General features: G+C 37.1%; 1 protein-coding gene across 1 annotated transcript; it reads right to left on the bottom strand.

Annotated features, from left to right (window-relative positions):
- Nucleotides 1–1,419: 1,419 nt before the first annotated feature.
- Nucleotides 1,420–19,904, bottom strand: TXNL1 (thioredoxin like 1). The gene is made up of 7 exons (XM_021713840.1): nt 19,808–19,904; nt 17,748–17,921; nt 16,322–16,444; nt 14,255–14,324; nt 11,105–11,277; nt 9,058–9,162; nt 1,420–2,662 (listed from the first exon to the last, which is right to left on the bottom strand). The coding sequence occupies exons 1-7, from the start codon at nt 19,862–19,864 to the stop codon at nt 2,633–2,635; spliced, it is 732 nt and encodes a 243-aa protein (XP_021569515.1). The 5' UTR covers nt 19,865–19,904; the 3' UTR covers nt 1,420–2,632.
- Nucleotides 19,905–22,461: the final 2,557 nt, after the last annotated feature.

The raw sequence follows: 22,461 nt of genomic DNA on the forward strand, positions 1-22,461 counted from the left end.
CTATACATATATTATAAAGCATACATAACGTCTATTTGGAAAACTTTAAAAGATGCCTAATGTCTCTAAAAATGAGGTTACAGCTAAATGAAAATATTCCTCTACAGTTTCTCTTTAGCAGTTGAGTGAATGGATTTCTTATTCTAAGTTACATTTCTTAAAAAAGAAAAGAAAAATCTAAGACAAGAGATATTCCCTAAACAAAAATTAACCTACCAAACTGAACTATACAAACATCAATACAAGTAACATGAGCTAAGCCCTAAATTTCTTTCATTTTTTAAAGCTTACAAAGGAGAGGGTATAACTAATTTCTTTAATTCCGACACTGTTTTTATTAAAGTATTAAAGATTTTAGACATTAAGAGTAACAAGGGAAAATCTGAAGTATTTTAGGGAAAAAAAAAAACCCTCCATATCAGGTATATTAATGGCAGCCACAAATAAAATGCTGAGACTAAATATACATTAACAGCACACCTGTAAACACTGCAAAAAACGTCGTGCACATCAGGGAAGGGAGACAAGAGTGGCAAGACAGGTTTCAAATTGAATTGACTGTGACGGGCCTACCTTCAAGCCAATACTGAGACTGAGGGACGATTTGGGCTTGATGGCAGAAAGGGCTGAGAGGGATTCTGAAGGCCGACGGCAGGTGCGCGGGCGCGGCCTTCGGCGCGAGTCTCACCCTCCGTCTTAAACTGACCGCGATACTGTTCTTCCGATTCTGTTATGAACAGGGTATGTCATGCTTCTCATCAGATATGTGTCCTGATGTGAGATGTAACAAAATAAGCAAATCATGGGATTCTTTTTTGCTACCTCTGACAAGACAATAAACCTACTACTAGTTTTCTAAAAAGCACAAATCTTATGGGTGGCTTCAGTTAAAAAAACACTAGGGTTACATTTTTTCAAATGCTCTTATTCATCTAGAAAATTCAGTGCTTTATAGATACATGCTATACATTTGTGTGTTGTGTGTGTATATATATATGTAAACATATATATATGTTCTTTTAGGAGAAAACATTAGCATTTCCGCTTGATATATTAAATAATGTCCATTATGCATATTTATTTGTAATAGTAAAACTTCCCATGAGTGAAACATGTTACAGTCACCTATAGACATTCATTTTTCTCTATTTACAATTGATTATGGAATGCTTGCATACTGCAACCCAGTTATAGAAAAGTCGCATAAACAATATAAATCTGATGCTCAATCCTTTACAAATATCAAACTTTCACTGGGTTTTCAAACTGTCAAGTATAAATAGGATGAGGTCAGCAATACTTAAGATGAGGCACTTTAACAATTACCCGAAGAGGTTAAGTGTACAAAACTGTAAAACAGAACCCGTGATATTAATCTTATCCTTAATTTCAGACGTGAGTAATCTGAGATGGTCTACATAAGGAGTGTTATAAACTTTATTTCTTGCCCTTTTGCCTCCACTTAACCTAAGGCAACACAACTGTCAAACACAAGATGGAGACATCATCACAGACCAGTTAATGTGCTCACATACAAGTGAACTAGACAAACACTATCTAATGACACTTACATTTCAGAAAGTGACTATTTCAACACTAAAACGTCTGCATAACTTTTTCATAAACATGTGTAAATACATTGGTCTTCCAAAGGCAGATGGTATCTCTACCATATTTCTAAACAAGAATGCCCTCGAATGTATTATCACGATTTTAGTCTTAGGTACTTTTTTAAAACACTGAATTTTAAAAATACTCAGAAATCTTAAAATTAAATCTACCAATACTTTCTACATTACAATTTTAAGATTAAAAACATAATAAAGAACAGATGTTTTGTTTTGCCAGCCATTTACAAAAGACATTTTAAACACAGACATTTGGCCTACTCATTTTCAGCCTTCAATCATGTTCTCTGTATATCTGCACTGAATGTTTTGGTAGCTCAGATAATAAACACTTGAGATACATATAATATCTCTATTACCTGCTGAATTCATTGTGCTGTATTTTCCCCAACTGTCTGCTTTCTATATTTCTCTGTTCATAAAGAAAATGGCTGACTCCAAGATTAAAGCTTATCCAGAAGAAATTAAAAACTTGGTATCAGATTCTGTGGACCTATTAACTAAATTTCATGTAAGAGTTACTTCTGGTAGTTTACAGCTCAGATATCCAAGTGTCCTTTAATAAAAATGTGAGTCAGTACTCACTTGTACACTAGCTGTTCCAAGTCTATTGTCAAAATCACTTGCTCTGTGTATACATGCACTCCTTAATTCCCTAAAACAGTTTTGGCTCTTCTAAAATTAGAGAGAAACTGGTTTTCAATCAGTATGCTACCAGACACTTAATTCTCCTCTAAAATCTGAAGCTGGCCAATTTTCAAATAAATGGAAAGAGAAAATACTTATTTAGAATGACAAAAATTAAGCTTGGCAAAAGTAGTGATTTTATTTACAATTGCATGTATCACGATTACAATAGAAACACTAGTGATACCATCTGAACAAAAGCAATGATTTATTGGTAATGGCAATGAATGAAACATCGACAGTCTCTGGTGAGAATCAAGCAATTATCCAGGAGCTGAAGATCTGATTGCAACAAGGTCTTCCAGTGTCTTTTAACCTTAGTGGCTTTCTCCTTTTTTGCCAACTACCTAGAAAAACAAGAATAACTTCATATGTACATCTTATGGTTTAAAAAATGAGTTATTTTTAAAATACAAATACAGTCATCAATTTTAAACCCTGGTGTTAATTTTTATCTCTGAATCTGTTTCAGCATGCAGTCTCTTTTCCCTGTCGAGGCAAACTGTGACCCACCATCTCCCTGCCACAAGAAATTAAAAGTAAAACACAGGCAGGCTATTTGGTTTCCACGCTGTCTTAAGAAAAAGGAAAGCAATTTTTCAAAACAAGGTCTTGAAAATTTGACAGTCTGGAAAAGTTAATATAAAAAGACGCTATATGAGTAAAACACATTTGGCATACTATTTTTAGGCAATCAGAAATCAAATGTCGATCACAAAATAGAAATTAGAAAGGTATGCTAACTTCATATCTTCATGCTCATGCCCAAAATAGCAGGTTTCTAGATTTTCCCTCAACACAGACATGCAATGAAAACAGATTAAAAATGAAGGACTTTTCCTGGCTTAAAAAAACCTGGTTGCTACAAATATACTATTAAAAAATGTAAAGAATAAACTTTGTTACTGCCAATGATTAGAAACATCCTTTATTACAGACTTTTTTTTAATGCCCTGGTTGCTATGTATGTGGCAGCATTAAAAATGTTAAGAATAAACTTGTTTTTTTAACCAACAATTCTAGGAAACAAATTCTCTGTGGGAAGGTTCCAATAGAGTAATTTACTTCAAACCTCAAGTGTATCATCAGCTAATGTTATCTCATAGCAGAAATGCCTCTAAAGAAACTTACTTGAAAGATGTTGAATGTATGCTTGTATAGAAAGATTTCTATGTACATTTATAAATGTAATTTTTATATGTCAAATTGATTCTATTCTAAATGGTAATTCTGCACCAAGCAAAACTCATAAAGGTCATCAGTATATGTCTGGCCTAAAATACTGTATAACAAAGCTGGGTCGGTGCCATTCATAAGTAAAGACTTAAAAACTCTCTCTACTGAATTCCCAACCATACAATGCTAGAAATGCTTTTTTCCCCAGGCAAAGGAAAACCACTTTTGTTACTTTAAAGAAACTCCCCTCTGATCCAAAGAAACCCTGTTAGAGAGCCCAGCAAGCCAGAAAAATGATAGTTTCATAAAAAAGAATGTGGGTAAGAATAAGAACTTCAGGTTTTCGAAGTCACTAGAAGGAAGGGGAGGTAGCACTCTCTGTATCACAAACAGATTTAAGCCAATAAACACCAAAAGCATTATTGATCATTACATTACTTGGAAAACGCAAAACATGAAGTTATTAGATTAAGCAAAAGAAAATGACTAATATTAAAATTAAAATTTTAGCAGATGTGGTACAGAGGACGCAAATCTGCATACTGTTTCACAGGTTGATAACTCTCAACTTGCCAATGTGTATCTTCTGTAAAAAAGAAGAAATTCAACATTCCAATATGGATTCTCACCCCAAAGGTTAAAGCTCTTTTATTCATTCTTAAGTCTTTATATTACACCTTAGACAAATAAAAGCCTAGGTACATCAATACTAGCTGTCAAAGATATGTATTCATTAGAGTACACTGATCTTCTATGTTAATACTTTAACCCAACCTAATATTCAGTCCAAAAGTCCTTTAACTGGCCTTGAGCTCACTTGGATAGGGAGAAGCAGAAAATACGCCCACAGTCATCAAAAAGACTCTGGGGCTGATGTTCCAATGAGAAGAGAAAAGCCACGCCCCTCAACTAAAACCTAATCAATATGTTGTGCGAGCACTAACATAAAAAAGTTTTAAAAAAAACCTTTGATTCCGACATGATTCTATAATTCCTAAAAAATAAAATTCAAACTTTTAGAATGCATTAAAACAGTATTCAACAATCCGTTAAATCTAAAGCATTTAAACACGTAAAGTTTATTGCAAAATTACTTCTCAAGATGTAGTACAAAATTAAGTATGAAACAGCAGAAAGTTAAAAAAAATAACAAAAAATCTGGTGAGCATCATGGTATGGTAATAGAATTAAAGCACTTAGTTGCAAGCCCAAAACAAAAACTGAAAAAAAAAAAAAAAAAAAAAAAGGCGAGCTGAGAAACACGACTAGGATGAAGTCTGAAAGAGATGGTTGAGGAAATCTAGGTAGCAAGAAGGCTGATCCGATGATGGAAGCTGTAGAAATCTTGCACCAGCAATGGCCGGCGAGGACATGGGAGGGGTGAGAGCAGACAGGTGCTAGGTGAGCAGAGAAGCAAGGAGGGGAGTGGAGTGAGACAAGGTCAGTCTTTACATTACTTCATTTTAAAACATCTTCTGCTTTTAGTTCATTTGAGTTGGATTAAAAAAGCTGAAAAATAAAGACAGGAATGTTACAAAAATAGCGGATACGGTAAATGGCCAGTTTAGAAAAGTCTATTTTTATTATAGTGATAAAATCTGCTCTGTTTTTCACGTGCACCTCATTGCTCAGGAAGCAGAAGCCCCTACAGTCTTCTCATTTTTATATACTTATATTTTAATGTTGTATTAAAAATAAGGCAATCCATATAAAGAGCATATTTTAGCAAAGAACACATCTAATTCCAATTAAGATGGCAAGCTTTTCATGCTGCTACACAAAGAATCCAATTATAACAACGAATAGCCAAAGTACAGATTCTAATCTGTGCATGATGCCTGAAAGAGCCAAAAACAGACCTGTAGAAGGTGCTTTCTAGTCTATCAAATCTTAAAAGTATGACCTTACAGAGTTGTAAAAGCATGCAAGGTGGTCTACGATTTCTATCCCCATCCAAGATTCACCACATTACCTTAGCTTCTGTCATCTTAGTGACATAAGGAGGTCAGTGACATTCTGAAAACTAAAATTAGCTAGAAACAACTCACACAACATAAAAGTGTAAACTGAAAGTGCTAAACAATTCATCTACTTTATCATTAAACCATTTTCTATAGCACTCTTCACTACATAAAGGTTATCAGAATTTTCCTCCTCGTGCCTGTAAAATACATGCCAAATCTACTTTGAGATTTTAAATTCTAATTACTGCATAGAATCCTTTTTACATTCAGACGGATGGAACGAGTAAAGGGAAAGAAGTGCCACACTTCTTGTCCTTGTCCTTGAGTGAAATCTCCAACTTCCTACTTTCATGTCCAAATCTCTACTTTTCCATTCTAACCAAGTGACTGCTGCTATCTGTTCCTCTGTCCAAATTCACTCTCAACACTTAGTTCAAGGGTCTCTTCCTCCACAAAGTATTCTCAGACTTTCCCAGTCTCTGTTGAGAAGATGGAAATGTCACTGGGCTGGGAAAGTCTGAGAATACTTCGTGGAGGAAGAGACCCTTGAACTAAGCTTCAATTAATTTTGATTAACTTTCCATATGTTTGTCCATTATCCTACTCCCTCCTTAGCCACAGATTTACTTTCTGCAGTTTCAGTTATCTGTGGTACAATAGAGAGAGAAGAAGGAAAGAGAAAGAGAAAGGGGGGGATTCATATAACTTATATTACAGTATTGTTATAAGTATTCTATTTCATTATTAATTATTGTTGTTAATCTCTTACTGTGCCTAATTTCTAAATCAAACTTTACCAGAGGTATGTATGTACAGATGCTCTTCGACTTATGAAGGGGCTACATCCCAATAAACCCATTGTTTATGTTGAAAATATCTGAAGTAAAAATGTAGCAGATTTGGGAGGCTGAGGTGAGTGGATTGCCTGAGCCTGCAGGTTCAAGACCTGCCTGGGCAACTTGGCGAGACCTCATCTCTACAATAAATCAAAAATTAGCCAGGCGTGGTAGCATAGAATCCACTCGGAAGGCTGAGGCGGAAGGATCACCAGAGCCCAATAGGTCGAGGCTGCGGTGGCCGGGAGCGGCCACTGCACTCCAGTCTGGGCAAGACTCCAGTCTGAGTGAGACTCCAACTCAAAAAAAAAAAAAAAAAAAGTAGCTGAGAGCTGGGAGCTGCAACTAGCAGCCACTGCTGCCACCCAGCATCCTGAGAGAAGAACAGTTTCCACTGAATGCGTAGCGATTTCCTACCACGTTAAGTCAAACCATCATTAGTTGGGGACTGTCTGTGTAGGAAAAAACATGGTAGATCCAGGTTTGGTACTAGATAGTATTTACAGAGTCTGGTAATATCTGCAGTTTTAGGCATCCACTGGGGGTCAAGGAACATATTCCCCAAGGATAAGGAAGGAATTACTCTGCTAGTGTACGACTGGGACAAAACCACCATCCCACGCATCCATTATTTCCTTCAATAAAAATCTCTGATTTATAATTTTTAATAAGCAAACTCTATCAATACAAGGATGAAACTGGCTGATTTCAGGTAAATTTTAACTTTTTCTTTTTAAAAATACATTGAAGTTGTTGCTTTGTCTAATAAAAAAACAATGAAATACTGGCTTACTTTTGAGGAATAACCCTAGAAGACAATGAATGACTACAGAAAAAAATCTCATTCAGAAATATTGCAAGGAAACATCAAGCAATATTAATATACATAAGAAAACCACTCAACCCACTAAAACTAATCAAACATTAAAAGCAGTGGACTAACAAGCCCAGAACACCAACAAGGAAGTTCATTATAGTATCTAAATTATTATCATAGCAGTTTCCCAAGTGTGGTCCCTGAGACCCTCTCAAGGAGTGTGGAAGATCAAGACTATTTTCACAATAATGCAAAAACTGTTATTTGCCTTTTAATTCATTCTCTCACACGTTTTCAGGGGAATTTCCCAGAGACTGCATGATGTGTGATATCATAACTGACTGGGCACACATATTTAGATGGATAATTATCAATGCAAATTAAAAGAACTATAACTGAATGGCAGGCTAGAAAGAAGGTGGACAAAATAGAATGGTAGTTACTTGCAGGAAAAAAAAGAAAATCAAATGGCATAAACTGAGGTGAAAAACAGGAAACCACAGCCATATTAATGATATGAGGAAGCACAGATACAACGAAAGAACTAAGCTAAGAACAAACTATAAAAGGCACAGTGAGAGCCAAGTCCAACGGCATGTAACTCAAATGGGCAAAGCAGCAAAGCAGGCAGTCAAACGTCTTTATTGCTCACACATGTTCCCAGAAAAACATATTTCATATCGTAAAAATGTAGAGGTTTAATCTCTGCTTCTTCTGGCCTGTCATTAAACATATGTGAAACATCTCGATATGACAACTCTACGTACACAATCATTCTTGCAGCTCCCCAAATTTTAATTACACTGTGAGACAGGAAGATAGTAGTTGGAAAATGACCAGTTAAAATATCTATTGTCAAGGTTTGCAATTTTGTAAAAACAGCATATAATTTTATAAGATCATTCAGTTATGCAATATAATGAATTTTTCCATAATTGAATTAAAGTCAAATCTGTAGATACTATCAAAGAGTAAGAGTTCTCAAGATGTTCTATATCTCCAATACCCCACACAGGTCTGTGGAAGGCCTCTGTGGAAGGCCTCTTGGTCCAGGGATCGGCAGCCCTAAGGAAACCCTTCCTTTCTTATAATTACCTCGAGTACTACACTGCCTGCTAGATGCAGCCAGCAGAAACACGGTGATGCCGACATCTTCTGTGCTGCCACACATTTAAACGGTATATGTACAGCTGAGGCTCTAACTGATAAAGCTCTCAGGAGCACTTCTCTGATCTGTGGATGTATATTTAAGAGTCACCCTAGGGAACTGTTACCAATTAGAAGTGTTCCAGTAATGTCGGAAAGGGATTAGCTCTCATTCCTAAAGGTCCCAAGTACCCTATAAATTCTTTACAAACCTTAGGACTGTGTCCTTTAAAAAAAGTTACACACATACACAAAGATATATAAAAATATATGGAAAACCTGCCTATTTACTGTAAAATTATTTGCTGAAATGTGTTCTTTCAGCACAAAAGCATGGTTTGAAAAGTTAACACGTAAGTGTACAAAAACTGAGTCTATTCTTCTTTTAATAAAACTAATCAAGACATTTTACATATTTTCACCAGAAATAATAATCAAAATTTTAATATCAACAAAGTTCTCAAAAAAACTCACTCCTTTCAAATAATGATTTAACTTACTCTTATTCTTCCATTATTCCTAGTCATTTTCTATAATCAAGTTACTATTTTTAGTGTTATTTAGATGTCATTCATTAAAAGACGTTATATCAATTAATACCTATCATTTTTATCAAAAATTCCTTTGAGTTGAATGTCTAAAAATGAGATTAGGAGAACTGTTCTAGTTTAATCTTATAAATTTCATGACATGATGTGATTTGGGATCTTTATGGTTTAAGAAAGTGTGACCACTGATATATATGAAATTACTCCTTTAAAATTGTATTTTTCTCCCCTTATATATCACTTAAACAAACTTACTCGTTTGAAGTCATTCATATTTGTTGCTTGGACTGGAGTACCAATAAAAGTAAAATATGAAATTCTTGTTGTTTCTTCTTCACCTTGATTGGACTGAACAAATATCTACCAAAAAAATTGTTTTACATTTATAATTACAATGCTTTTTCATGGAAACCTTTAAGTTTAATAAAAGGATTAATCTAAGTTATAAAACATTTAGACTAGTACTCCTTTAAGACTATTAATTCTACTATTCACCCTGCTATTTTCACCTTCTCTAGGTATGTCATGTAAGACACCCAAATATACAAGTTAGTAATGATTTAGAGTGATGGTATGGAGGAGTCATAATTAAATTCTTTACAGAGAATACTGAGAGTATGAGATTCATGATTATACTGGGACAGATTGCTACTGCAAATTTTATTAAAATCGTAGTTTCTCACTTAGGAAAATTTCTGAGGTTATATTTTTTTCTGATACTCATGCATCAATTCTATTTCTTAAAATACTAAAAGATAAAGCTGGGCATAGTGGTTCACGCCTGTAATCCCAGCTGAGGCTACAGGATTGCTTGAGTACAGTGGTTCAAGACCAGCCTGGGCAACTTGGCAAGACCTCATCTCTACAATAAATAAAAAAATTAGCTGGGTATGATGGTGCATGTCTGTGGTTCCAGTTACTTGGAAGACTGATGTGGAAGGATCACCTAAGCCCAGCAGGTCAAGGCTGCGGTGGTTGTGAGCATACCACTGCACTCCAGCCTGGGTGACAGTGAGACTCCAACTCAAAGAAGAAAAAAATAAAGACAGCATTGAAAATCAGCCCCTAAAACTATACCACGTGCTCCATATTTTTTTAAGGCTTTACTCTTTATGCTTTCTATTTTAAAACTTCCCTCAACACGTTGAGAAGTTTTACTCATATTTTTTTTCTTTTTATTTTTGAGTTGGAGTCTCACTCTGTCACCCAGACTGGAGTGCAGTGGCCGTTCCCGGTCACTGCAGCCTCGACCTGCTGGGCTCCGGCGATCCTTCTGCCTCAGTCTTCCAAGTAGCTGGAACTATAGGCGCACGCTACCACATCCAGCTAATTTTTTTTATTTATTGTAGAGATGAGGTCTCGCCAAGTTGCCCAGGCGGGTCTCGAACCCGTGGGCTCAGGCAATCCACTCACCTCAGCCTCCCAAAGCACAGCATTACAGGCTGAGCACCGAGCCCGGCTTTTTTTTTTCAATATACTGAACTTTTAGGCCAGGTACGGTGGTTCCTGTTGGCAATTCCAGTCCTTTGGGAGGCCAAGGCAGGAGAATTGCTTGAGTCCAAAAGTTCAAGACCATCTTGGACAACATAGCAAGACACCGTTTCTATAAAAAATTAAAAATTAAAAAATTTTTATTTTTTTGAGTTGGAATCTTACTCTGTCACCCAGGCTGGAGTGCAGTGGCACATTCATGGCTATCACAGCATCGACCTGCGGGGCTCCGGTAATCCTTCTATCTCAGCCTTCTGAGTAGCTGGAACTACAGGCATGTACTATCACATCTGACTAAAAAAAATTTTTTTAAGTAATTTTTAAGCCAGGTGTAGTGGTGTGCATCTGTAGTCCCAGCTACCCAGGAAGCCAAGGTGGAACGATCACGAGGCCAGAAATTTAAGTCCAGCCTGGGCAACATAGCAAGACCTTATTTCTAAAAATAAATTTTTTAAAAAGTCATTTTTACTGAGTTCATGGCCACCATATTTACAAGCTCTATAGTCCAGAAAAGTAAATAAAATTTTACAAAAATATCATTTATCATCATGCATCACGAGGCATGAATGATAAAGCAAAAGTATCTTCAGTTTAAGTATAAATGTTCTAAAATAAATTTTTAACAAAAGTTGCCATATATATAACAAAGAAAACCCACAAATATTTAAAGATTAACCTGTTCTTCTTTAGAGCACATAAATTAAAAAGAAAATTTAACTAGCCCATTATACACTTTTACTCATTTCACTTCACCTAGGATACTGAAGATATAGCAAACTTGTTAAATATGTGTGAATGAGATACTACTTACAGTTACACTGTTAACATTCTGAAACTTAACATAACGAAGTGGAACGATGCCATCTTCTTTAATATCATCCTCTGTCAGTTCCAGAGCTTGAGTAGGTTCACTTCTTTCTGCCTCTTCAAAATCCATAGATCGGGGCAGGTTGATAAAAATTTTTACATATTTAGGACCCTGACCTATAAAATGGTAGGATAAAATGAAATGCTTAAAAACCTCAAACAGTAATTCCAGCACTTTGGGAGATGAGAAGATTGTGTAAACTCAGGGGTTTGAGACCAGCCTGGGCAACATGGAGAGATCTTGTCTCTAAAATAAATTAAAAAATTAGCCAGACGTGGTGGCACATGCCTGTGGTTCCAGCTATTTGGAAGGCTGAGGCAGATTACCTGAGCCCAGCAGGTCGAGGCTGCAGGGGCCGTGAGGAGGCCATTGCACTCCAGCCTAGGCGACAGAACGAGACTCTGACTCAAAAATAAAAAAGCAAAACACCCATTATACTTTCTTCCCTTTATTATTACACTCACAGTCACACAAACATGCACATACATATCTACTTATACATACCTTCATAGACCTTCATCAGTGGGACAGGTATGAAAGTCTGAGTATTCTGGGAGTCGACCGTTTTTTTTGAAAGGAGGATTTATTGAGAGGACAGAAAAGCTCCCAGTGGGAGGGGCCGAGGGGGTTGCCCGCAAATCTTTTTTATTCCAACACACATTTACCAGTACACAATTCTTGGTCCAGCTAGCAATATATAAAATATTAGGAATATAAGAGTAAAACACAGCTAGACAGCTGGGCACGGCAACTCACGACTGTAATCCCAGCACTTTGGGAGGTGGAAGCAAGAGGACTTCCTGAGATCAGCCTGGGCAACTTAGCGAGACCTCATCTCTACAATAAATCAAAAAAATTAGCCGGGTGTGGTGGCTCATGCCTGGAGTTCCAGCTACGTCCTTGGAAGGCTGAGGCTGAAAGATCACCTGAGCCCATTAGGTCAAGGCTGCAGTGGTTGTGAGCATGCCACTGCACTCCAAGAGGGGTGACAGAGTGAGACTTCCACTTAAAAAAAAAAAAAAAATCCAGGCACAGTGGCTCACAACTGTAACCCTAGCACTTTGGGAGGCCAAGGGGGGAGAAATGGTTTAGCCCAGGAGTTAGAGACTAGCCTGAGTAACACACACAGCGAGGCCTCATCTCTACAAAAATAAAAATAAAAATAAATCAAAAAAATTAGCCGGGTGTGGTGGCTCATGCCTGGAGTTCCAGCTACTTGGAAGGCTGAAGCAGAAGGATCGCCTGAGCCCAGAAGGATGAGGCTGCAGTGCCACTGCACTCCAGCCTGGGCAACAGAGTGAGACCCTGCCTCAAAAAAAAAAAAAAAGGCGCACGCACACACACACACACACACACACACACACACGCAAGAGTGTATACACACACAGATTCCCTGCCCTAAAATACAAAAGACATTCTATGGCAAATGTTAATACCACTGGTGAGGGGTTAGAAGGAAGGTGGCAATGGATTTTGACACTATATGCATATTAACAAGAAGTTCCATAAAATAACTAGCATTTGAGATGGGTCTTACAGTTACCAACAACTAGTACATATTTAGCTATTTAAGAGGAAGCATTATCAGTAACGACAGTTAGCTAAAAGAGAATTAATAATAAAAACAACGGTCAAATCATCTCAGGGATAAGATTAGAATGTGCTCAGTGGTAAAACACACTTATAAAATGTCTTAATCTCTTTAACTTTAGGGCACGATTAAAGACCCATATCTTGCAGCTAATGAAGGGATATTAAGACTTATTTTTATTCATTTGTGTATACAAATACTTAGTAATTTCAGAATAAATGTACAATTTTATTAATAAAAAACTATTAACATGAAAGTTTAGAATAACAAATGATAAGAAAATGTTATCTGCTAAATAGAGCTGTGGCTGCTTCTCCCAATCAGTTAAAAAACAACAACAACTCCTCTCATCCCCATTTCCCTACTCGTATCCTTAGAAAAAGCTTAAAAGGGCCGGGAGTGGTGGCTCATGCCTATAATCTCAGCACTTTGGAAGGCCGAAGCAAGAGGACTGCCTGAGTCCAGGGGTTTGAGACCAGCCTGGGCAGCTTGGTAAGACCCCATCGCTACAATAAATCAAAAAATTAGACGGGCATGGTGGTGTGTGCCTGTAGTTCCAGCTCCTTGGAAGGTTGAGGTGGGAAAATCACCTGAGCTCAGCAGGTCGAGGCTGCGGTGGCTGACCAGTGGTGACAGAGAGAGACTGGCGACAGAGCGAGACTCCAACTCAAAAAAAAGAAAAAAAAGCTTAAAAGAAACAAAGGGCAGAGTAGATAAGGAAAATTCTTTATTCTACAAAAAGAGAAATTCTAAGTCTGTACAATCATGTTTACATGGATAGATATGAAAATGATGACACTATTAATAGCACATGAATAGGAATATCTGCAGTCTCATTGTTTTTATCATTTGTATGAGGAAGAGTTTGAAATAAATCTCTCCCAGTTTCAATCTAAAAAAGCATCTACTTAGAACCTAGGTTTTAGATGAATTCAGTTATTTTCAGATTAAGAGAAGACAAAATTTTTCTTTTTTTTTTTTCTGAGTTGGAGTCTCATTCTGCCACCCAGGCTGGAGTACAACGGCATGCTCATGGCCACCGCAGCCTCAACTTTCTGGGTTTAGGCCATCCTTCTGCCTCAGCCTTCCAAGTAACTGGAACTTCAGATGCACGCTACCACGCCCAGCTAATTTTTTGTGATTTATTGGAGAAATGGGGTCTCACCAAGTTGTCCTGGCTGGTCTCGAATACCTCGGGCTCAGGCAATCCTCTCGCCTCAGTCTACCAAGGTGCTGGGATTACAGACTGAGCCACTGTGCCTGGTCTGAGAAGAAAAATTTTAAAATAAAAAAGCTTAGAAATGAAATAAGTTCCCTTTCTTCCTTTATTACTTAATGATATCACATTACCCATTTGTTTATATCCTTGCTTAGTACCACAATAACTGCACTCTTTCCCAAAACAAGGAATACGTACCTCTATTTACTAAACAGTTTTAAATACATGCTAACAGTTCTACAATGTAGTAAGTTAATGTAAAGAAAAGCAATCCTTTACTCACCATTATCTGGCCCTTGAAATTTCATGGAATAAAGCTTAACAGGTTGATTGAACGCAACAGTAATAAGTAGCTGTGAAGAAAATTGTTTCATTTTAAAAGGACTTTTGAACACCTTGAATACACAAACCAAGTAGTAAAATAACAGAGGCAAAAAAACCTGCAAACTGATCTAACAAAATCAATGTCATATGGAAAACCAGTAAGCTGAAAGTAACCTGATAAGATTGGCATTTGAGAAATACCACTATCAATTATTATGAGAATGGCAGAAGAAAAATTTAAGAGTAAATACTAAAACTATGCATAAGAACCTAAATTCTTGTGACCCATAAATTGGCATGCAACCTACTTTCTAACAAATCAAAAGAAATTCTCAAATTAAAATAAAATTTAAACTATGTATTTTAGCACACAACTAAATATTTTCTAGGATGGTTTGCCAAATATCTTTCCATGTCACTTGACAATTTGAAGGCAATGTACGGGTTATGCAGAAACCAACCCTGAAATGGATGCTGATCCAAAACCGAAGAGAACAACTCTCACAGCTCAAGAGAAACCTCTCAACCTCCATCATGCTCTAATCTGATTAAGTGAACCTGGAAGGCCACATACGGTAACAGGAATACAAAACACCGTCAGAATGTCAGTCCTTCAGAAACTCGTGAGTCAAAAGTCATTCGCTCAATCTTCCTTCATGTCAAAACTGTGTTTGATGTAAGCATCTACACTTCTACTCTGATTTCCCCGGCAGGAAAATTTCAGTAGGCCTGTATGTAACCAGTCCTGCTGATACGCATTATCATCGTCACATTATTTTATTTTATTTTATTTTTTGAGTTGGAGTCTCACTCTGTCGCCCAGACTGGAGTGCAGTGGCCGCTCCCGGCCACCGTAGCCTCGACCTGCTGGGCTCCGGCGATCCTTCCGCCTCAGCCTTCCCAGTAGCCTGAATTACAGGCATGTGCTACCACGCCCGGCTGATTTTTTGATTTATTGTAGAGATGAGGTCTCGCTGCCCAGGCGGGTCTCGAACCCGCGGGCTCAGGCAATCCACTCACCTCAGCCTCCCAAAGGCGCGGGATTACAGGCTGAGCCACCGAGCCCGGCCATCACATTATTTTTTTAGGGCACCTCTTACAAGGAATACAATGTGAATGATACACTCAAAGCTGTATAATAAGGTGGCTCTGGTTAGAGCAATAAAAATCGGGTTTGGATTTATGATTTCAGAATCATTGTGGTCTGTCTGCCAAGAAAATAACTAGGCTATTCTCTTTGATTACACAATACTTTTTATTCTTGTTCTGTAACACTGTGTCAAAAAATAATAAGCATGACATGTTTGGGGAAGCGGACCACAGGTGAAGAGCATGAGATGAGACTGGAAAGCCTGAAACAGATCAAGTCAACCTCTTTTGGAAGCTAGTGAAAAATCATTTCAGACTTTTAAGAAAGAGAAATATGCAGATTTGTACTTTAGAAAAATAACTTTTGTGACCATGTAGAAGATGCATTGGAATGGGGCAAACCAGAGACAATGAAAAACAAAGTAAATTAAAGAAAGTAACAGCCAAGATGAAGACAGAGAAGGCTGGATCAAGGCAGTAACATCCTACTTCCTCTGTGATAACAGCAATGTAGGGAAGTATAGGGACTGCAACACAGGTTTATATCTGGGAGCAAGGAGTCAGCCACACAGGGAGTATTCATCTCATGAGTCTCTATTTCTTAGATACAAATTCATTTGGGTAGGAAAAAGTATGGAAGGCAGGTCAAGGATGAACAAAAGGATCAAACAATGGTAAGAGCTCATTCAGCAGCAGGGCCAATCCAAGAGTTCTGTGTTTTCTTTAGCATATCTGGTAGTCCACATACAAGAACAGAGAAAGGAAGTGGGTCTGTATGGTCAAAAAACAAGAGTAAAAGAAACTAAAAGCTATAGAAAGAAAGGAAAAAGTAATCATCTGGGAAGCGGAGACATAAACCATGAGATGGAAACAAGATAAAGAAACAAGAACAGGCATAAATACTGATAATCCCTACAACACTTAAGTGTACAATTACCTGTTCATCACAGTCAGATTCCAAAAAGGTCATGTCTTTTCGTAAACAGTTGTCAAATCCATGCTCATCACTTTCATTAAGACACTCACAACCAGCCTTGTTAATGAAAGGCATTAAATCCATCTGAAAAAAATTGAATAAGACAAAGCATTTGGATTTGGTATTAAAATGTTAATAAAATTTAAATTTGTTTCTCTCTAAGATTAGGCAATGTTAAAGAAAACTTCACTTTTAAAACAGTGCACAAAATGTTTGTAACAGTCTTTTCACTGAATTATTCGATGAAAGGCAGACTGAGCTATATCATTGATTATTAAAGCCAAATCTAGGATTAGCCCACTTGTTAAGGTATCAGAAACTAAGTCTTAACTTATAGCACTAAGATTATAAGATGTTGACCTATGCTTTTTAAAATAAGTGTTTTATAGTAGAAATACGCAAACTAAAATATCTGTGAGATCCAAAGAAAGCCTATTTCTCTCCTCTAGTGGCCATGGACTCTTTAAATCTATATCCAGAAGAGGTCAGGCTGAGTAGCAAATAAGGACTTAAAAATTTTTTATTATGCAACATTTCAAATACACGTGAATAGAAGAGTATCCACCACTCCCAGTTAAAATAATCACCAACTCATGGCCACTCTTGCGTTACCCAAATGACATCCTGGCCTTGCTCCTGACTATTTTGAAGCAAATACTACACATCATTTCATTCATGACCATTGCAGTATATATCTCTAAGAGATAAGAACTTTAAAAAAAAATTCTCAGTATCATTATCACAATTAGAATTCCAATACCATCAAATATCAGTGCTCAAATTTCACCCAACTATCACCTGTACCCCATAAATATGCCCAATTAAGTATCAACTTTTAAAAGTCATTATGTTCACAAAAACACTTACTTCTGAATTAGAATTTATTTTTTTATTTTTTATTTTTTGAGTTGGAGTCTCACTCTGTCACCCAGACTGGAGTGCTCCGGTGATCCTTCCGCCTCAGCCTTCCAAGTAGCTGGAACTACAGGGGCGCGCTACCACGCCTGGCTAATTTTTGATTTATTATAGAGATGAGGTCTCGCCAAGTTGCCCAGGTGGGTCTTGAACCTGCGGGCTCAGGCAATCCACTCACCTCAGTCTCCCAAAGGCGTGGGATTACAGGCTGAGCCACCAAGCCCAGCATTTTTTAAATTTTATTTTATCGTAGAGATGAGGTCTCACCAAGTTGCCCAGGCTGGTCTCAAACCCACGGGATTACAGGCTGAGCCACCAAGTCCTCTAGCTAATAAATTTAATTTGAAAGTTCTTATTTGAAAATATTCAGAACCAATAAGAGATAAAATATAAAAACATAGTTAATTTCATTTTAACCAATGACAACAAGTGCAAGGTATCATATCATGATTTCACTTTTCAGTCTACATACATAGCCTTTTGGAATATCTGTGTCCTCATTGCTTCCAGGGTCATTTTCTAAGTGCTGCTTGATTTTTTCTTCTAATCCCACAGCATCTGCTCCTTGATATTGATCAATTCTCACTTTGTTTCGAAAAAACAAAAACGTAGGTGTGGCTGATATATTGTTGGTGGCAGCTGTTCCCTAGAATTGAGTTGGACAGTGTTATGAAGTATAACAAATCTTAAAGAACTTTGAATATTCGTTCTACACCTTTATTTAGGCTTAATATCACAAGCATGAACTAAAAACATGCAAAATCCTGTATTCTTAATTTTTATTTAAGAAAGAGCAGCCCTGTGCCTAGAAGACTTCCCACGGGGGCATAGCAACATTCCCCTCACACCCACAATGAAGTACAACCTGTACATTTAATAAGTTTTAGTGCAAAATACTTCACCCAGAAGAGCGATCAGTTTCTAATAGAGAAACTGTGCTTTAGGCCAGACAGCTCTCTCATAATTACAGGGTAATTCTCAAAAGGAACAACCAGAAGGGAACTGATAAGTCAACACCAACTACTGCTACTAGAGAAAAGTGCACATCTAAAAATTAGAAGCCGATCCTTTTCAATCTGGTGAGAAGAAGGTGACATCTTCTGCACTGCAGCCGTCAGCCAGTAACTGCTCTCACATTCCTCAAACCCGACAGAACAGCTAAGGTTTTAGACTCTGCGCTAGCTCCATAATTTTACAGGACTAACTACTGAATGGGACTTGTCTGGTAACAGTTAAGTATCCGAGTTTAAATGTTTCATGACAAGTATAAAGTTAACAGTAAAACAAACGTGTCACCCAACATACTCAAATACTATGAAAAAGTACTGCGGTGTTGTTTAAAGAAAAAGAACCCAGGACTGTCTTCTTTAAGCTACTTAAGCAAGAGAACTATGATTGACCTTTTAGAAAAGTGCTGTCCAAAAGAAAGATAATACAACATACATGTGAGTTAATTTTAAATTTTGCAGTATTCATAACATATAAGTAAAAACAAGTTAAATAAATTTTATAGTGAACCTAATATATGCTTTTCCAACAAAATCAACATAAAAAGATAATGTAACATTTTACATTTTTCTTTCCTCATAAGTCTTTAAACCTGATGTATATTTTACACTTTCAGTATATCCCAATTTGGATTTGCCACATTTAAAGTGCTCAGTCACCACGTGCAGCTATTGGCTATCATACCCAACAGCACAGATACAGGAGAAAGCTGTGATTAGAGACAGAGAACACTTAAAGTAAGGACCAGTGATGCAGTCCAATCACTTAAGCCTAATGACTTAAGCATTGACACATAACTGTGTAATATAGGGTTTACACCAAATCCCAAATTACTAACCACAAACAACATAGTATTATACAAATTTTTCCACTCAGAAATTTAACAAAGACAAAGCTTCACCAAAAGGAGAAAAATTACAGAGCTGCAGAGCTGTTCCTTAATCAGAACTAAAGACTAATTTTAGTGTTAAAAGGAGCCTCTCAAAAACTTTCTTCTGTAACAATTCCTCATATGTCTACATATGCAAATACAGACTGTCACATACCATTCCAACTAAGTAATCAGGGAATTACCTAAAACACTGTGGCTCAATCAACAGTAATCAACATATTAAAGTTTCTGCTGAGTATGCAGCTTTGGAGATAAGATTACAAACTGATCAATTAAAATCAAACTATAACCAAGAATTCCTTGCCATGGCTTTATAATTAGTCAATGCCTCTGTAAAAGATGTAATTCTAAGTCTGTAAAAGATACACAAAGAAATGTAAAACATAGAACTGCCAGGTGACCTATTAGTTTAACACTGTATTAATTTTATACCAGAAGGATATCAGCACAAACCTAAGCAATTAATAACTTGCCACCCTCCTTAACTAAGTAGCCATGACATGTGCAATCACATCAATACAACATCTTCCTGTCTTCAAAGGAGTAAGTACTATGTGCATAAAGAGATAAATGAAGGATATCAAACTGATTCAAAGTAAATTAAAAAAAAAAAAAAGACTCCACTCCTTTACCTGACACTGATGTACATCGACTTCCAAGAAAACAGCCTGTGGATATTTATTACTCATAGAACTGAATGCTGGGGCAATCCTCAGACATGGTCCGCACCTGTGAGGAAGGGAGACATGATATTCAAGTACACCAAAGACTGTGCTAACTTGCATTCTAAAGTATTTATCAACTCAACTTAAAATAAAACAAACATTGATACTCCTTGCTTCTGACTCTCTGGTCTTTTCCACTGGATTATTTATGTACATTTTTATCAATACCACAATATCAGTCTTCATGTCTAATAGTGTTAAGTCTTCAAATTTTGTACTCATTGAGAAAAATGAAAAAAAAACCAAATAAAGAAAAATATATGCTTATGAAAATTGCAAAACTCAATGTTACCAAGATACTAATTCTTCTCAATTTGATCTTCAGAGTTGACTCAAATTCCAGAAAGTTTTCTTGTAGAAATGAACAAGTTTAAATTCCAAAATTTATAGGGAAATACCAAGGACTATGAAGGATATCAAACTGATTCAAAGTAAATTAAAAAAAAAAAAAGACTCCACTCCTTTACCTGACACTGATGTACTCAAATTCCAGAAAGTTTTCTTGTAGAAATGAACAAATTCCAGAAAGTTTTCTTGTAGAAATGAACAAGTTTAAATTCCAAAATTTATAGGGAAATACCAAGGACAACGGAAGACATTCTGAGGTTCAAAACTGAAGATATTACATTATCAGATATTAAGAACTATTATAAAACTTTACTAAAAACTTGACATAGTAGTGCAGTGGAAACAAGATGGTCTTTTCAATAAATACTGCTGAATCAAATGCCTAGGCATATAAGAAAAAAGATGAATCTTAACCCCTGTCTCACACCATACACAAAAACCAATTCCATATGGAATGTAGATCTAAATGTAAAATAGTAAGGGTTTTAGTTGGATCCAACAACACATCTCCAAAATTATCCACCACGACCAAGTAGGCTTCATTCCCAGGATGCAGGGTTGGTTCAACACCTGCAAAATCATAAACGTAATGAAACACATCAAAAGATGTAAAAACAAAAACCACATGATTATATCATCAGATATGGAAAAAGCTTTTGATAAAATCCAGCATCCCTTCTTGAAAAAAATCTGCAAACATCTAGGCATAAATGGAACATACTTCAAAACAGTAAGAGCAATCTACAAAAAACTCACAGCCAATATACAACTAAACAGACAGAAAATGGAACCATTTCTCCTGAAATCCGGAACAAGACAAGGATGCCCACTCTCACCCTTCCTGTTCAACATAGTATTGGAAGTCCTAGCTAGAACCATCAGACAAGAGAAGCAAATCAGGTGCCTCCAAATAGGAAAAGAGGAAGTCAAGTTATTCCTCTTTGCTGATGATATGATTCTATACTTCAAAAATCCAAGATAATTTGTCAAAATCTTCTTGCACTGATAAAGGACTTTGGCAAAGTCTTAGGGTACAAAATAAATCAATTTTTAAAAACCTAATAGCCAGGCTTGGTGGCTCAGCCAGTAATCCCAGCACTTTGGGGGGGCCGAGGCAAGTGGACTGCCTTAGCCCGCGGGTTCGAGACCAGCCCGGACAACTTTGTGAGACATCGTCTCTACAATAAAAAAAAATTAGCTGGGTGCGGTAGCACATGCCTGTATTTCCAGCTACTAGGAAGGCTGAGGCGGAAAGATCACAGAAGCCCAGCAGATTGACACTGGGGTGGCCATGAGTGTGTGTGTACTCCAGCCTGAATGACAGAGTGAGACTCCAACTCAAAAACAAAAACAAAACCTCTGTGGAAAACAGTTTGGCAATTCCTGAAGGATCTAAAAACCGACCTTCCATATGACCCCACAATCCCATTTCTGGGAATATACCTGGAGGAACTCAAATGGTTTTATGAAAAAGATACTTGCACACGCATGTTTATTGCAGCAGTATTCACAACACCAAAAACATGGAATCAACCGGGCAGCCCATCAAAACAGAACTGGATAAAAAAAAATGTGGTACGTATACACGATGGAAGATTACATAGCCATAAGGAAGGACAAAATTATGAACTCTGCAGCAACTTGGATGGACGTAAGAGTCTATAATACTAAATGATCTATCACTGAAACAAAGAACTGAGGACCACATGTTCTCACTCATAAGTGGACCTTGAACAATTATCATAATGCTATAAGAAAGGCATAGACATTAGTGGGAAACTGCCGGGAGGGGGCATCTACATTTGTATATCTAACCCTGAATTGTACCCCACATCTTTAAAATTAAAAAACAAAACAAAACAAAAAAACAACAATTAGGGTTTTAGGAAAAAATCCAGAAGACACTTTCAAAACTTTGGATTAAGCAAAGAGTCCTCAGAACATAAAAAGCACTAAACAAAATGTAAAGAATTGACATACTGAGCTGGGCTCGGTGGCTCAGCCTGTAATCCCGCGCCTTTGGGAGGCTGAGGTGAGTGGACTGCCTGAGCCCACAGGTTCGAGATCCGCCTGGGTAACTTGGCGAGACCTCATCTCTATCATAAATCAAAAATTAGCTGGGTGTGGTAGCACACGCCTGTAGTTCCAGCTACTTGGAAGGCTGAGGTGGAAGGATCACCGGAGCCCAGCAAGTCGAGGCTGCGGCGGCCGGG

The sequence above is a fragment of the Carlito syrichta genome, unplaced genomic scaffold (assembly GCF_000164805.1).
Source record: "Carlito syrichta isolate Samal-C Ts95f unplaced genomic scaffold, Tarsius_syrichta-2.0.1 Scaffold304758, whole genome shotgun sequence".
NCBI lineage: Eukaryota > Metazoa > Chordata > Mammalia > Primates > Tarsiidae > Carlito > Carlito syrichta.

Bases quoted from the DNA above. Each gene is read 5' to 3' on its own strand.
- TXNL1 (XM_021713840.1), bottom strand. From the start codon at position 19,864: ATGAGTAATAAATATCCACAGGCTGTTTTCTTGGAAGTCGATGTACAT. The intron at 16,445-17,747 runs GTATGTAGACTG...AATTTTTTTCAG, and splicing joins CAGATATTCCAAAAGGCTAT to ATGGATTTAATGCCTTTCAT. The intron at 14,325-16,321 runs GTAATTGTACAC...TTTTCTTCACAG, and splicing joins AATCTGACTGTGATGAACAG to CTACTTATTACTGTTGCGTT.